The sequence below is a fragment of the Sceloporus undulatus genome, chromosome 4 (assembly GCF_019175285.1).
Source record: "Sceloporus undulatus isolate JIND9_A2432 ecotype Alabama chromosome 4, SceUnd_v1.1, whole genome shotgun sequence".
NCBI lineage: Eukaryota > Metazoa > Chordata > Lepidosauria > Squamata > Phrynosomatidae > Sceloporus > Sceloporus undulatus.
The window spans coordinates 238031549-238050007 of NC_056525.1; the positions used below are offsets into that span (position 1 = coordinate 238031549).

The 18459-nt window shown below is 43.0% G+C and overlaps 1 protein-coding gene across 5 annotated transcripts in view; it reads right to left on the reverse strand.

Annotated features, from left to right (window-relative positions):
• The window catches only part of ASAP1 (ArfGAP with SH3 domain, ankyrin repeat and PH domain 1), a 194817-nt gene that overhangs the window by 160610 nt on the left and 15748 nt on the right, over positions 1-18459 (reverse strand). For all 5 annotated transcript variants that reach the window (XM_042466317.1, XM_042466315.1, XM_042466316.1 and 2 more), the window contains one exon: positions 5597-5683. In XM_042466317.1, coding sequence (XP_042322251.1) covers positions 5597-5655 — 59 coding nt within the window. In that variant the 5' untranslated portion in view covers positions 5656-5683. The remainder of the gene's footprint in view (positions 1-5596; positions 5684-18459) is intronic.

Genomic DNA, 18459 nt, shown 5'->3' on the forward strand with positions numbered 1-18459 from the left:
AGAGAGAAAAGGATTGCTGCAACAGTATGAGTGTTTTGATTGTTTTAACCACCGTTACTTGTTTCCAAAGGCCTTTGCCAGAGGACGTGGAAGGGAATATTCCATGGTAAACAATCTGGCCTGACTCTACCATTAGCAGATGGTAGCCTAGCACTTCGGAGAGCCAGCGTGGCATAGTGGTTTGAGTGTTGAAATATGACTCTGGAGACCAGGGTTCGATTCTCTGTTTGTCCATGAAACCCACTGGGTGACCTTGGCAGGTCCCAGCCTCAGGAGAAGGCAGTGGCAAACCTTTCTGAACAAATCTTGTCAAGAAAACTCCACGATAAGTTTGCTGTAGGATCACTGTAGGCTGGAAAAGACTTGAAGGCACACAACCACAACCACACAACCACAAAATAGTGACAGATTTTGGGAACATACCACATCATCTAATGATCTCTCACTGATCCCTAGGTTCTTGAATAGAATCCATATTCGTTACCACTAGCTACTACTATTAGTTATTACTTGGATAGTAGTAACCATATTAGCACAGGGAATCAATTGTCCAATACTCCAGTCAGGAATGTTCGGAACACTATGAAACAGAGAAAGAAGAGAACTCAGTTGTCATCAATGGAAGTAAGCTAAGAACAACGGAGTAAAGTGGGAGGAAGAGAGAGAAACTGAGACATTTTACAAGGCTGAAAAAGTGGAATGGCAGAGGATTACTCAGGACTATCCTTCCCAAATTGGGACAATTGAAGGGCAAATATTCAAGGGCAAATAAACATTTGTCTCTTATTTAAGAAATGCCCTTCAGTATAGAGAACTCCAATTTTAGTCTTGTTATGTCTTTTGGATAGAACAGATAAATAATATACCATAGCATAGAAAAGTTCCTTTTGAGACTGATAATTCTCAAGAATAATCCTGAGCCAATTGATTATGCTGGTGGAGAAATTCTGGGATATTCTAATCCCCAAAAAGAAACACGGCCAAGCTTTGAAATTTCATCTTTATATAAATATTAGCACCAAGGTTTTGTAGCAACTATCAGTAGTAACCATATTAGCACAGGGAATTAGTTAATGAATATTTTAATTAACATTCTCCCTAGCCTCTGTTGCTCATTCTTTTTAATTAAGAGAGAGAGGAGGGAGAAGGAGAAAGAGAGATAGTAATGTTTTTTCTCCAACTGTTCAAAATGAGGAATTCTAGAAGATTGCAATAATTGGCAGGCTGCAGAGCAGCTGATGCATGAGGATTCTGCCGGGGGGGAAGCCACACCGAGACAGCTCCTCAAGCCATATTGCAAATATTTCAATATTTTCAGTCTCGTTTATCTCCCATCTGCATCTAGGAAAATCTCCAAAACACACATACAAGAAATGGAACACCAATTAATGGCCTTGTCTGTTTGCTTTGCTATCAAAGGCAGGAGTTTGGGGACCCCAACAGGAGGCACTCATGTCTTAGAGACCAGATGCACTGATTTAGTTTAGACAACATGCCAAAGCAAGGTCAAGAGGGCTGGACATGTCTTCCAGCATACTGAAGCTCAGTCCAGATAAGACAGAGCTACTGTTGGTGCCTAGCAATTCTAACCAGGCTAGTGAGGTTCATCCTTTTGCAGAAGGAGATACACTTCCCCTAAGTGGAGTGGGCATCTTTGGATGGCTCGGGGGCATTTTTGCCCACTGTAAAGTGAGAAGCTGGGCAAGTTTGGGTAGAGCCAGCCAATCAGCTCATGGAAAGCTTAGGGGATCTATAGGAGAAAGAATAACCTAAAGGTTTCTCTGATAAACAGTTAGATAGGGCCAGTCAGAGATAGAGTTAGAAGGGAAGTCAGAAATAGAGATAGGCCCAGTTAAGAAGAAGAGAATGGTGAAGATCTGAATAGAGTTTTGGGGAGCTGAAAATGTGGAGAGAGTTCAGGGAGAACTGTTATTTTTCTTAACTTCAGATGTTACTTTATGGGGGGGGGGGGGAGTATAAGGCTAAATGTTGATCTGTTACAACAGTGACTTCCAAACTTTGGTCTTCCAGGTGTTTTGGACTTCAGCTCCCAGAAGCCCCAGCTAGCTTGCCCAACAGTCAGAAATTCAAGTCCAAAACACCTGCAAGACCAAAGTTTAGGAATCACTGTGTTACGATAAATCTTTGCCTTTTTTAGCTTCTGTATTGCAGTCTGGGTGTTTTAATATAATAATTAAGTAGGAAAACTGATTACACTTTATCACAGTGCACCCACTGATCAACATAGCCACTTGTCCAGAATAGTGGTCACCTTGAGGCCTGAGTACCAGATCTAGAAAGGGATCAAAGGGGTAAAGGGGTAAGGTGAGTGATATGACCTCCTAGGATAGGATCAGCAAGTTCAATATAGATAGGTCTAGACACATCCTGTTCCAGTTCTTCGCTGGTGGTACCCCGATTCCCCAACATACAGTATGTGGCCTCCCAGAGTATAAATGGAACGATTTTAGGCCCGAAATAGCCATTTGTCTTCCATTTTTTAAATAAAGACTATTTGGGCCTAAAATAGGCCCAGAAAGGCTCAAAATATATAACTGATGATGCTGCTTTGTGACACAACTTTTCACTTTTCCTCTAGTCTAGGAACACACTGGGTGCCACAATATAGTCCACCTGCCACATTCCTTCCCTCCTGCACCCTGTAAGGCTCAGCATTGCAGTTTGGTTGTTTGTGAATCCATCTCCCAAACAAGAGTCATGGTTGGAAGTGGACATTATTTATTATGCCATATGACTCACTTTTGTGCCATCTTCATTACTTCCCGGTTTATTTCTGGGTTGACTTGAAATTCTGGCTTTAAGCTATAAAGCACTTCATGGGTTGAGTCCAGAGTCAGTGACAGGTAGTAGCTCTCATGTCAGTGAGATGGTGGATGCACTCTAGGTTTTAGTTTGAACTTTATAGAAACAATCCAGGGTACTTAACCAAATTTGTGGATAGAGTTTAGCATCTTGGATAGTTTAGCTAAAGACCAAACTAAAATCTAAGACGGAACCACCACCCCAATGATAGGGGAGCCACCAGCTACCTCTAGCCATGGTGTCTGAAAGATTTTATCCATCTATCCACCTTCTACCTATTCCATATCTAACTATGTTCTCAGATAACCATGAGAAGCTGTGGTTCAAGCGGCCCCTGCAAACAGTTTCAATGGCTACTCATCAGTGGGTCTTTTTAGTGGTAGCACCACCTCCACCCATGCTTATCCTTCTTTCACCCATGCTTATCCTAAGGAAGCATTTTGGAAGAACTTGTAATGTTAGAATTAGGTGAATGTCAGTTTAATTTGCTATGATGGTGTGCATCTCCAGTTAGAGAAGATTATAACCCCCACACTCCGCTAATTTGGTCCTTTAGTACCGAACCATGTGGGTGTCATAGGTAGAGTTCACCCTGGCTAGAAGGACCATTAGTTTAACATGTTATGATGTAGGTATAAATGATATGATGATATTCTCTTTTCTTGTACATCTAGGACAGCAGTTCCCAACCTTTGTTGGGCCGCGACCCCCATTTCGGGCGAAAGTCCCACCCGCGACCTCCCTCATTGGTTGGGAGGTGAGGAAGGGGCAGGACTTTCGACTGCCTACAAGCCCCAGTGGGCTTTGCGGCCAGATGTCCCACCCCTTCCCAGCCTCCCAACCAATCATGGAGGCCACCAGGAAAGAAGAGGCGGGACTTCCAGTCACAAAGGCCGCTGGGGTTTGTAGTCCCGGCCCTCTTGCCTTCTCCTCCCGGGTGCCTCCGAGGGCAACTGCGGGGAGAAGGCAACCCCGGCCCTCTCGGTTATCCAAGATACTTTGGAGATATGGTTTACCACCTTGGACAATTATTTAAAATATAAACTAAAACCCCAAGTAGATTTACCACCCCACTGGCATGGAAACAATCTGCTGCCACTGTCTATGGACTATGGAGTTTATCACACTGACCCTGAAACGGGCCTAGTGTGTTCTAAACGCGTGTGTGCAGGCGCACATGGGATGGGATGGGGCCAAGAACCCCATTTTATTGCACAGTTGAATGCCGCCTTTGTCGCCGGGCGTTCCAGTTGTGTCCCCGTTCCATCCCAGAGGGCGCCATTTCTGAGAATGCTTAGAAACAGTTCTCAGAAATGGTGCCCTCTGGAACAGAACGGGAACGCAACTGGAATGCCCAGTGGCAAAGGCGGCATTCCAGCGTGTGATAAAATGGAGTTCTTGGCCCCATCCTGTTCTGTGCACGCCCGCGCACATGCACGTTTAGAATGCACTGGGCCCATTTTACTCCTATGTTTCCCCAAATGTGCTTAACAGGAACACTTGGGAGGAGGTGAAAGAACAGCTGGTTTTAGTTGACAGAAAGGGTTGGATCCTTCCTCCTCCCAGCTCCTGATCCAATTAGGGAAAGGCTTCAACAGCTTTTTTTGGAGAGGAAACACATTTTCTAATGGGTTTCAGACATTAAAGTGATTAGCATTTGGTCCTCAATTATGCAGAATCAGTGAGTGGCTTCAGCAACTGTTATGAACAGCTTTGCCCAGTCTGGCAACTTCCAGGTGTGTCCAAACTACAATTCCCATCATTGGGGGTTGTAGTCCAACACATCTGGAGCCTGTCAGATTGGGGATAGCTGGACTAGAGATGCTCTTCTCTTCTCTGACTGCTTAGTGTAGACATCACTCTACATCATATTCTTCCTTTTATTGTCTCAAGCAACCACAGAATTAAGGCTTGTTCCCACTAACTTAGGAATTGCTGATCTTACATTTCTTTTCAAGTATTGTAACCTCAAATATCTTAACTTTGTATTCAAATGTAGTAGGATTACAATGTCATCCTTGGGAGCTCCCCCCCCCCCCTTTTTCTCCCCTTTCTTTGTTTGCTTGTAAATTGTTGTGGAGGTCAGCTCAGGATGTCTATGTTAAACCGACTGCAGTTTTAGCGGTTTTATAAAGTACACAACAGACTTGAGAACAGCACTTGGGCACCTGCCATTCACAGCATGAACAAACAAAAAGGATATTAAGGCCACTGTGGGCCGTTCTGCATTCTGCAAGATTGAAAGGGGAAGGGGGGGGGAGCATGCTCTGTAAACTACCATCACCACCTCCCTCTTCCACACCCACAACATTCTCAGCAGTGGTTCACAGGAACTGCATTGTGATAAGGCAGCCTTGTAATTTTCAAATATTAGATGAATCTCATGGGCCATTCTTACACAAAAGAATTAAATTGAGTCTTATTTGTTCCCAACTAATCCCTCAAAAAGAGGCAGAGGAAGGGATGAGTGATTGTATCCAACAACCCCTTCCAATCCCTGGGTTCAAGTGTACCTCATTATGTCCAATCATATGCCAGGCAGGGGAAAATGTTTAAAAGTCATTAGAATAGGGAAGCAATAATGTAGTTCCTGGGGACTGCCAAAGATAATGCAGTTCCCAGGGATTTTCAAAAATGTGTGATCACCACTGAAAAGTCCCTGACCTTAGGACCTGTCAACCAGAAAGTACTTAACGTCAAGCAGAGACTCTTCACAAAGCCCATTTACAATGCCAGCAGACATAAGAAAGCCATTGTCTCATTGCTGTCTTACCGATTCCATAATGAATCCCTTGAGGAAAAGCTGGAGAGCCTGGAGGTTGAAGATCTCATGTCTCCTCCGTCACCACAAGAAAGGTACCTACACAAAGAAGAAGAAAAAAGTGACAAAGTTAGTCTCAATTTTGTGGTCCTCAGGACATTCAATATGGAACAAGGCTCCTGAAGCGATGATAGTTAGTAAATCTTGGGTCAAAAGACAATAATGAATGCCCTCCAACTGTCCTGCTTTGGTTGGGATAACTCCAGTGAATCTTCTGCTGTCCCACTTTCTCAGCTGCTTTTAAAATATGAGCAAAGTGCAATAGCCTCAGCTTTGTTCTCTAGCACAATATTTCAAATGAGTCGATGCCCTTCCTATCAACTCTCTTTACTGTCCAACTTTCATAACCATACATAGAAACTGGAAATGCTATGGCATGGATTACGGATCCATTATAGAGTAGATATCTCTCTGAAGTAAACAATTTCACTTTACTGTGGTTGACATACCAATTTTCACATAACCATTTAAATTGGAATCACTTCATGAAAAGGTATAAATGACATTATTCCTGAAAGCATAGCTTGAGCACTTGAATAAAACCACAACTGAAAAGAAGTGTAGAATCATCCTTATGGAAAATGTTGGCTCTATAATGCCTTGAGGATGTCTAACAAAAGCGTATGATTTGGATTTTCAGGATCATACCATGTGTCAGCATCTCATTTTACTTCAGGTCTGGAGAAACACCTTTCCAGGAGGTTGGTTGTTACCTTACAGAAGCGCCCACATAAGACCTGTTATGGATTAAAGGTAGTTGCAGGAATGCCCCTCACCATAACCTTTTTGACTGTATTTTAAGCCCTGACTTGAGTTCCCAAATCCCCTCCCTTATCCTCTGCATCTACAGAGTAAAGGTCACAGCAGATCCTATAGGAAATATACCTTCACTGAATAAACGTCTATTTGGTGGTCAAAAGACAGGATAGGGAACTGTTGGCTCTCTCCCAGTTTTCCTCGCCATTGTTTATGCTGACTTGGTCTTCTGGGCACTGCAGTCCAACAACATCAAAAGGACCACACAATTCCCACTCCTACTTTTAAAAGTTGGTGTCCATATAAAATAGAACTAATCAATTGCTGCAGCAAGTTCATTTGAGGAAGGACGAGAGAAAATTTAATGATTAAAGATGCCACCAGATTCCAGATGATATGATAATAGTTCCTCTCAAAGGGAGGTGTTAAAACTCTCACTTTTGATGCACTCCTTCAGATATGGGTGGAACATTTCAAACACGAAATGCATTAGTCAGTTAAATGGTACAGTTAATCCATTCAACACAGATTAAAATGTGGATTTTGAAATCCAATTTTAATGAAATCCCTAGTGAAAGTGTGCTCAGTGCTGACGGTGTTACTATTATTATAAGCAATCCATTTACATCTCTTTGTGTAGGCAACCAATCACAGGTGTTTCTTATAGCTGGACTTTTGCTTGTATTCTGTTGCAGAAGAAAACTATCATCTTCACCAGCCAACCTCAAGTTATTCCCTGCATCACTGTGTTCTTATTTTTATTTTAATTGGATGAGTAAGCAATTAATTGGATGTGAGGCAAGGCATTGCAATCATTCTAAAGCTTTTAATTGGCTCGCAACTTTATTCTCAAAATATAGGGCATAGTGGATTAAGTACTGAATTTTCCAATCAAAAATTCAGAGAGTGGTAGCTTCTAGAGGTTGTGGAAAGCCTGATGGGCACACGCCACCCCTGGATTCTCTGAATGTGATTTCCCTTAGAGTTACATATGGATGATACCTTTCTGATCACTGTGTCACAGGTTTACAGAACCATAATAATAGAGAAGCCAAGAATTTGGGATCTAATGCCATGGTTAACTTTTCTAACAGTAAAGAGCATTCTGGGCCAGGAATGGTCAGAAATCAGGGGCAGAGCACAAGTTGTGTGTGTGGAACACCCCAAATTTAATCTCTATCATCTCTTGAGGAGCCTTGGTGGCACAGTGGTTAAATGCCTGTACTGCAGCCACTCGTTCACAAACCACAAGGTTTTGAGTTCAGTCCCAGCCAGGGGCTCAGTGTCGACTCAGCCTTGCATCCTTCCAAGGTTTCTAAAATGAGTACCCCAGCTGTTGGGGGCAATTGGCTTACACTTGTGAACCGCTTAGAGAATGCTTAGGTGGTATGAAGGGGTATATAAATGAAGCTGCTATTGCTATTGTTAAAAGGATTAGGTAACACATAATTGAAAGGATCTCACCCTAAAAGCCATTCCCATATTGGTAGATAAAACAGGTAGATAAACAGAAAATCTGGTCTGATACAGCACAGCATCCAATCTTTCTTGCCTCCACCTCAGAGGTTAGCTGGGTTAGGGCTGAAAAAGAGCCTCCTTAATAGTGGCACCCCATCTATGGAAGATTCTCCTCCAATAGGCTCAACTGGAATCTTACACCATTTCAGCTCTAGGCAAAAACTCCTTTATTGGCCTAGACATTTCAAACCATACATTAGACCCCAATCTGGTACCCTTCAGAATATTTTGGATTGCATCTCCCTGGATTCTCAGCCAGCATGATCATGGAAATTGCAGTCTAGCCCATCTGGAGAGCACTAGATTAGGGATGGATGGTTAGGCCAAATGAAAATAAAGGCCAACAGCTCCAAGGCATAGAAAATGGAAAGAGGAAAATATGCCAAAAGGATGCTGAAGAAAAAGATTCTGTGTGTGTGTGTGTGTGTGTGTGTGTGCGTGTGCGTGTGCGCACGTGCACATTAGAAAATGGCCTTGAATTTTGAACTCATTTTCAAAGCTATTCTAATATTCCAACTCTTAAAAGGCAAAACACATTCAATTTTCACTTGCTCTCTCTTCTCTGGCAGTCAGACAGAATACAAAAAGCAAAACAAAAACAAACAAACAAAAAGCGGAGCTTGTTATCTCCAGAATGATATGCAAAGAGAAAATATCTTTGAAAAAGAGTGCTCAATTTAAGATGCATCCAGCCATTGTGTAAAAAGAAAAGAAAGAAAAGAAGAAAAGACTCCAGTCTTCCATACAAAATAGTACCTTAATGTAGGAATGCACAACCAATGGCCTCATGCACAAACCCCAGTGCTTCTTTCCCCGTTCCATCTTGTTCCATCTCTGATTGTCAACATTGCTTTACTGATGATAATCAGGGCTGTCAGGTCAAGAGCATCCCATTTTTTGATACTTCAGACCCAAAAAAGTGAGACAAGGAAGGGACAATGTTTGTGATGTCACAGTATGGGCACTTGAGTCAGGCTGAGTCTTCTGCCAACATCGCTCTAGTCTTTGTTTCACTCATTTCATCACCATCAGTTCCTCTGGAAGATCAGAGAGCTGATTTGGCTTGACACCATGCACACAACTGGGATGCAGGGACCACAGGCAGTCTACAGGCTACACTATGCCCTTCTCAGCTTTAAATAACTTCTGTTCCCTCTCCTAGCTTGTGTGTTCTTCCTGTATTAATAACCTTTGATATTTTGACCACACTCTGATGTTGCTTGCTCACACATGTCCCAGTTCTCACCTGTGAAATGTTGGAGAGTATGCAGTGTAATTAACTTTGGCAATACTAAGGCACAGATGGTGCTAATGCTCTGTGCTGGGGCCGTACTAGGGTTACGGCACCGCGCAGCAACCACACGGTCCCTAACCCTAGTACGCTGCAGCGCCATAACAATGGCAGCACCCTGTATACATGGGTGCTGCCATGGTTACATAAGCACCGCGTAGCATCTGCATGTTGCCACGCAGCACTTCCATAAATAGTGTGCCAGTGGCATATTGGTTATGCCACCCCTGTGGCTTTAAAAGAACCCGCTTTTTGCAGGTTCTTTTTCCTCCGCGGGGAAGCCGTGCGGTTTGGCAGCTGCGGCTTCCCTGCAGAGGAAAAAATGTTGCCGCCGCTCCGGACATCCAGGAAGCTTAACTCTACAGGATTTCAAGCAGGATCCTTTCCTACTCCTGACTGGAGATCCCTGTAGTTCCCATGGTGGTTTCCCATCCACATACTTACTCAGGTCAAGCTCTGATTAGCATCCAAAATCAGCAAGGTTGGGGCATTCAATGTAGTACAATGGCGTAAGCAAGGATAATGCCTTCTTTTTTATTCAAGCCAGAGGTAAGCAGCTATGTGTAGGAAGGTGTTTTCACCTATTTTGGGTAGTTTAAGAAATTACTCCCCAAAATGGGGCTAATTATGGGGCTTTGGGGAACTGGGGTGGGGGTGCTTTGATTGCAGCAAAAGTATGTCTATGAGCCACATGTGGCCCACAATCCTTACTTTCTCCACCTCTGACAAACATGGAAATTCACCTCTGCCCATTGGAAATAAAGGGGGTGATTATGTCATGTCACTTTTAATTGAGCAGCCACCTTCCCTAGTCAATTTAAAACAAAAAAAATGGGGAGGATGGCTGGGCAGTTTACAATGTTGCTACAGTAGCTGTCTGCTGCTATGCCAGAGATCATCTCTCTTTTATTCCTAAACAATGGACTGAATCACATAGTTTTGACCTTGATATATAACGCAGGCAGAGGATAATCACAGCCCTTCTTTCTATGTAAGCAAACATTTTTTGTCTGTAAAGGTCTGAAAGTGGCTGGCTCATACATTGTAGTTTTCAACAAATGTCTGCAGGGAACGAACATCACTTTATGCTATGAAGATCTCAGCAAACGGAAGCAGGAAAATATTAGTAAGGAGACAGAAAGCACAGAAACCCAGTAGTACCAGTCAGGAAGAAAACATTCAGTGGTAGCATCAGGGGCTAAATGTGTTGGGGAGCAAGGAGTACCTGCACTCCAAAAATGGTACTATGTAGTGGCCAAATGTGGCTTCCATGTCCGTGGGCAGTGAATCCACTCTGGGTTTTAGTCAGAACTTTAAAGGCATTATCCAACGTGCTGAACCCAGGCCCAAAATAGGTTCAGTCCCTAGCACTGGAAATATGGGCCTGTTACAGACAGGCCAAAATAAAGCTGCTTCGAGTCACTTTGGAGGTATGGTATTTCAATGATGCATGAATCCTAAGAGTCCAAAAGCCACACCAAAGCTGCACTCCAGTCCTTAGGACCAGAGCGTAGCTTTGGTGCGGCGTTTGGACTCTTAGGATGCATACATCATTGAAATACCATACTTCCAAAGTGACTCGAAGCAGCTTTATTTTGGCCTGTCTGTAACAGGCCATGGTTAGGGATGGAGCATATACTTTGTATAGAGAAGACTGTAGGTTCAGTTCTTAGCATCTCAATTTAAAAGGACCAGCTTTGAGGCAAGTAATCTGTCAGTTTTGTTTTCTTGCCCCATGTTTTTTTTTTTAAAACACAAAATCCCTCTATCCTGAATATGAAAGAAATTTCCCATTTTTTGGTAAATTCTTCATAAATGTAAAAGCACAGAATTGGAATAGATCACAAGGGCCATCCAATCCAACCCCCTGCTATGCAGGAATATACAATAAAAGCAATCCTCCATCCACCCTCTGTTTAAAACTTCAAAAGTAGGAGACTTCAAGGGAACGTCTTCCTCTGTCAAACAGTTTTTACCATCAGGAAGTTCTTCCTACAGTTTAGATGGAATCTCTTTTCCTGTAGCTTGAATCCATCAATCCATGTCCTAGTCTCTAAAGCAGTGGTAAAAAAGCTTGCTCAGTCTTCCACAAGACATCCTTTCAAATACATGGCTATCATGTCACCCCTTAACCTTCCCTTCTCCAGGTCAAACACACCCAGGTCTCTAAGCAATTCCTCATAGGACATGGTTTCCAGACCTTTTACCATTTTGGTCACCCTTCTCTGGACAGCTTGTCAACATCCTATTGTACTGGAACAAAATTCTGTCCATTCCACACCAGTCAAATTGAATCAGTACAGTCATTTCCAATGTGGAAAGGACCACAGTGTCCCTGGCCCTTTTCACACGTGAAACTGGAACTCCAATCTGGAGCCATTCTGAAGCGAGGGGGAAGTAGAGTCACTTCGAATCCAGGGCAATTCATGTGATTAATTATCATATGTGAAGAACGAAATTGTGCTCATTACTGAGGCAAAGTGGAGTGAGTGCAAAATAAATTATCACACCAGACAGATTCAACAATTCGAATTGGCACCCTTGTGCATGCTCAGTGGGGCTCTGGATGCTGTCATCCTTCCCTGCTACCTCCGCTTGTCCCCTCCTTAGCACCAGGACACAGGGGACCAGTGGGATCAGGATCAGGGTGATGGAGGAGGAGGATGCAGGAGCAGGACACAGGGTCACTGGGGGCGAGATCGGGGTGAATGAGGAGGACGAGGAGGATGCAGGAGCTGAACGCAGGGGTTCACTGGAGGTGAGATCAGGGTGAAGGAGGAGTAGAAGGATGCAGGAGCAGGATGCAGGGGGGCCAAGGGGGACGAGATTGGGGTGATCTTCCACACCAGACCAGTTCAGATTGAAATCGAAGTGAGCTTGGAAACAATTTTTGTGAATTCACTTGTTACCGAATTCACAAAAATCAGGAGTCACTTTGGATTGACTGTGGATCTGCCTTGGAACTGCTCCCCATAGAAAGCAATCATGTGTGATAATACATCACGTTTTAACGTGAATTTGCATGGTTGGACCAGGAGTGACTTTGGATTTGAGCTGCAAAACCCATTGTGTGATAAGGGCCCCTGTCTGCAGTACAGATGTTAATGCTGAGCAGTCAAAAAATGAGGCAACTCTAACTCAGCACTAACACTCTATGGCCACACGGGTATTCAAAGCCAGAATTTTTTTAAAAGAGTTATGCCCTTAAAACTCTGAGCCTGACTGGACAAATCTGTCACTTTTGCCTTTTATCTTGTTAAGTTTAAAACAACAGCAGCAACAACAATAAACTTCAAGCTTTTTCCATTCCAAATATGAAGAAGTGGGCAATTTTTGCTTAATGCTTTATTTAAAAAAATATATTCTCACATATTCCTAACCTTAGAATGATTGAATGAAAAACTCTCTTTCCATCTAAAAGACTTTGTAGTTCATATGGGCTAAATTAGGAATAGGAATCATATCGTTCTTCTGCAGATGTTTTGGACTGTAACTCCTCAAAGCCCTAACCTGAAATTTACTAACACACCATTTCATGTAACATTTCAGCAAGAAATGTTGGCTTAGACAAAGAGCCCAAATCTGCACTGGCTTCAGGGAAGTCCACAAAGAGAACAACAGCTGGGCAACCACAAACAAAGCAATTACTTGTCCTTCCAGCAAATGATATTCAGAGGGAAGATGCTGTGCATTCCAGCCCTTAAAATATAAAGAATTTGGGAAGGTGACCAGAGCCGCTGAGAGCTGGCACCAGCCCTGGGACAAAATGAATGATCAGGCCCTCCTTCCTAAATTTAGAAACACATATTAAGCCACTCACTGGTTTGTTGTGATACCAAAATTTATTTTGTAATATATTATTTATTTTGTCACCCAGGCACCAGAGACTTAGGCCTTTCTCTGACCATTTTGTCCCCTGTGTCTGTCTTCTCAGCCATAAAGATGACACCTTCTAACTGGTGAGAGCTACTTGAGGTCAAGTTAGGAGATAGCATGTGTCTTTAAAGATTTGGAGAGCCAACCTTCCATGTGTTCACTGAGTACCTGAACAGGATTTTCAGTGTGCAACCAATGTCCATGGGATCAAGGACCCTACAAAACAGGGCAGACATTCTGCTGGGGAGAAGGGCTGTAGTTTGAACATTCCTTATTTGTTGTTAAAATGAAATCCACACTTGCCTAGCTGGCATTTACATTAGAAAATATATTTATTTCTAAGAATTTGTACTTTGCCTGCAATATTTCTTCCTGGCTTGCCATGTCTCAGGGCCTGGCACTGAGCTTCCAGTTTTCATGGGTCATCTCCAGATGGGAGATGGGGGCGCAAATTTTCCAGTTTTTATAGGCTCCTCTCCACGCAAGAAATAATGGCTGTATGTAAATTTCTAACTCAGCTATTAGAGCAGCAGCTTTCTGCAAGTTCTAAATACTAATTGAATTTTTGCTGCAATTTACAGAGACTCTCTCAGGCATTTATCACACGGAGGTTTTTGGAGGTTTTTGTGGCTCAGATCCAACATGACTGCGGGTCCATGATGCGAATTCACATCATAATGTGAATGTGTTATCAGACGCGATTCCTTTCTATGGGCTCTCCTTCTGTGGTGCTTCTGCAGTGATTCCAAAGTGACTCCTCATTTTGATGAATTCGGAAAAAAAATGAATTCACAGAATTCGCTTCCAAGCTCACTTCGATTTCATTCCGAATTGGTCTGATGTGGAATGCAAATTTGCTTCTGCCCTGGTACACCACCGCAACCCCCCCCGGGTTGCAAATTTCCCAAGATGTGGTGCTGCATTTCTCCCTATTTCCTTTCGGTGGTCCTATCACTTTCAGGGCAACTGAGGGGAGGGGGACGTTGTTCGCTTCGTCGTTGCAGGGATAAGGCTGAAACCTTTCTTGGGGGTTATGCATTTGTTAAACATTTTCACGTTATAACGTGAACTGGGCAAGACTCTGTTTTTTCACCTTGAGCTTCCCATATCTCCCATCTGCAATGGGGGGGAGCTATGGTTTTCTTCCATTTCCTATCCCCCCACCTCAGGTGCACTTCCCAACCACTATTTTGGGGGAGGAGGTGTGTTTGTAGGGCAACTCTTTTTTTGTGTGGAATATATACATGTATGTATGTGCATGAATGTGAATATACAGATCTATCTATCTATCTATGTGTGTGTTGAAATTGCTGAAATGGAAGGGAAAATAAAAAAGGGGAATGAAGAAGACACAGAAAGATTCACGAGGCAAATATTCACGCAATCACGCAATCACGCGAAACAGGGAACAAGAACTTGCGCTCCTTTTCACCCCGGAAATGTACAAGGTCACGATGCGTTCAGACCCCCACTGAGCATGCACAAGGGTGCCAATTCGAATCATTGAATCCCACTGGTGTGCTAATACAATTTGCACTCTCTCTGCTTTGCTTCAATCCGCATCACATGACTTGCCTTGGATTCGATTCCCCCTTAATTTGGAAGGGCAATGGAAGGGCAACCAGGGGTGATAAAACATTCACGTTATAATGTGAATTTGCATAACTGAACCAGGAGTCACCCCGGATCTGAGTTGCAAAAATCTCCGTGAGATAAACTTCTCAGAGTCTGCACTGTAGAAATAATGCAGTTTGACCCCATTTTAACTGCAATGACTCCATCTTAGAGAATCCTATGATCTGTAGTTTTGTGAGGCATGGGTACTCTGGCAAAGAAGGCTAAAGACCTTGTAAAACTGCAGAACCCAAGATTCCATAGGATGGAGCTACAACACTTAAAGTTGTGCCAAACTGCATGCATCTTTAGTTGGTTTCTTTGGCGGGATATAGACTGCCATATAGTACGTATTCTATACGTACTAGGGTTAGGAAGGGGCGGTGCTTCCGCACCCCCCTAACCCTAGTACATATAGAATATGTACAACATGGTGGTGCCCCTTCCACATGGGGGCTGCCATGTTTACGTACTGGACGCATAGCGTCCAGACGTGTCGCGATGCCTATGACGTCGCGAATGTGCCAGCGGCGCCTCGCGACATCATAAAGGCGGCGCAAAAAGAAGCTCCAAAATGGAGCTTCTTTTTTGCTCCGCTCGGGAGCCGCGCGGTTTGGCTGCTGCGGCTCCCTCGCGGAGCAAATGGCGCCGGCGGGAGACCATCGCAAAGCGTCGGTCTGTAACCCACCTTTCTTTCCTCCCAATCAGAGTTGGGCCACAGCTCACTTTCTACTCTGCTCTGCATCCTCTTTCTGTACAGAAACAAGTAAACTAGGTTATCCTGTCTCCTGAATGACACGTAAAGGAATAATCCCCTCATTTCATCTTGATCTGAGAATAGCTTCTTTAGCTAAGACATTTCTCTTAATTTACAAATAAGAAAATATGTCCCCCCACCTCATATTTGAATGACAAGCCATGGGCAACTGTGGTTGGTGTTTCGTTGTTGTTGTTGTTGTTGTTGCATGCCTTAAAGTCATTTTCAACTTATGGCAACCCTAAGGCTATCATGGGGTTGGGAAGATTTGTTCAGAGTAGGTTTGCCATAGCCTTCCCCTGAGGCTAAGAGCATATGGCTTGCTCAAGGTCTCCCATTGACTGAGCGCAGAATGAACCCTGGTCTCCAGAGTCATAGGATGTTATCACATGGGGCAAAAATGGAACTCTGAAGTGGGGCCAGTGCAGGTTCATCTAGAGTTTAGGGACCAATTTGCAGCTGCTTTCCACATGACACTGCATGCAATCAGAAGAGGTTGCAGGGTGAATGTGAGGTCAACCAGGAAGTAAATAAATTCACAAAACTACCGGATTTACATGTCCATTTTGCCTGCGAATTGACTACCTTCACATCATGTCAGCCAGGTGGAAAGCAAGCTTCCAAAGACTTCCTTCCCTTTCCCTTCATTTGCCTTCCTGTGCTAAATAGAAAGAATCTTCTCATCTCTTAAAGGGATAGACGCACACACTCCCCTCTTTAGGCTTCCTGGGGAATTGCTGCTGGGAGACGGCAGAGAGAGGGCATTTTGGAAGTCCTCCTGGACAAGAGGGAGCAATGGAGGACATGCCCTGGGAAAGGAGGGCATGGAATCAGGCAGGCTTATGGACCCTGTGTGTGTGTCTGGTTTTGGAGTTTGCAAAGGGAAACACCTTTTGGGGCTGCTGTGGCAAAGAGGATCCCCCCCCCATATCCCCTCCTCTCCCCTCCCTGGAGCACGTGGGGGGGGCACTTGTGGAAATGACAGTTTTCAGCATGCTCAGAAAAGGTATTTCTAACGCAGTCAATGGGGATTTGTTTGTCTCCTTTTAATAGCCAAATCCACATTGGACCCACTTTAATGTGCTTTTAACCCCTTGTTGTGCTCTGTGTGTGATAATCAATAACAAATGGGCTTGCTTTTCTGGGATGCCACCACTTTAATCATTTTTGGGATGGAAGCACATAGGACCTACATATGATAACATCCATAGTCCAACTCTCAAACCACTACTTCATGCTAACACTTAATGACATCACTGGGGGGGGGTCATCCTTATGTCTCAGATTTTGGCATGGAAACCATCCTGAACTGGCAACCCTAGTTCCTTCCCTGACATCCAAGCTAAATAATTGGGGGGGGGGGGGGGTAATACTTTACAATGTGCACAATAGAGGCAAAGATCATCAGGTCACATTCAAACTCATTATATCACAATGGCAAGCTGATTTCCATTGGGACCATCCTGCAGCAGCTGCCCTACCTTGGGATGTTGCATAAAAGATCAACCACTACACCATCATCACAACCACTATTGTCATCTACCGCACTGCTACTCTGCCACATTTCTCCAACAAGACCTTACACGAGGTTCTTCAATGTCACATCTATTGTTGCTTTACACTTCCCAATTGTATTATCTGGTATCCTGGCAATCATTACTTGGCACGAGCCTAACAGACACTGGCAACTTGTGTCTCATGTAATTTGAAAAGTGACCTTTGATGCCTTGCTGCTCACTCAGTCTGACAGCACCTCCTGGATATACACAAAGAAACATGCTATTATTATCATCCATATTCACAACACTTCTGTACTCTTCTATAAGACACAACACTTCTATAAGAGGTCACAACTCTTCTATTGTCTGTGGTCATCTCTTATAGACAGATGATTGCATCAGAAACATTAGCAGCCTAGCCAATACATAAGTACCTACGACACCATAATTATTGGTTAAAGTTATCCTGTTTTATTTTATGTCCTAACTTTCCATTCAAAAATGACACAAAGCAGCTAAAAATAGTAAAACAAAAACTGACAACAAAATCCTGATAAAAATGCATATAAAAACAAACAATTTTCAGAACATAACAATAGCACATATAGCCGGCCATCAAACCAACTTACATACCCAAAGGCCTGCTTGAATAAAATGAACAAATGAATAAAATATCTTTCTCTGACAAAAGAAAAATAATCAAGAGGGAGCAAGCCCTTCCCACCCCAGTTCACAAGTATACCCACACTGCAAAATTATAACAGGTTAATACCACTTGTAATTTGAAGAGGAGCATCAAAAGCAGAGCTATTGACATATACACCAGCATGGAAAGAGGGGCTAATGGCTCCCTGTCCCCTCAGTTTTTCTTCTTTTCTTCTCCATTGGTCTGTTTAATGCCCAATGCTCACTCCCAACAACTACACCAGCACTAGGGTTGATATGCTGTCTGTCACTGTTCAAAATAAAGGAAGAAGAAGCACCAATTTGGATTTATAGATTAAGCATTTCTTTTGCTGGAATACAAAGATATAGCCATGTTAGTCTGTAGAATCAATACATAGAGAGATCTTGTAGCACCTTTGAGACTAACTGAAAGAAAAAAAAATTGGCAGCATGAACTTTCGTAGACTTCAGTCTACTTCCTCAGATGCATTCTGCTGGAATGCTTAGTTACTTTTCTTTTAAAAAAAAAGAATTTCTCTATTAAAGTTTACAGTTTATAAAAACATTGCTAAACAAACAAATATAAATAATACATACATGTACTCGCATATACAAACCTAAACAAACAAGAATATCTTTCATCCCTTCCACATTTCTTACGCTCATACTGCAACATTCAAACTTAAAAATACTTCCTGTGTTTAAGTTTTCCTTGCAGTCTCCAAGTGTTTCTTAATTTTCTGTGCTTCACATAATTAGTTGTTTTCAATTTATATTTTTGTACTTTTAATAATAATAATAATAATAATAATAATAATAATAATAATAATAATAATAA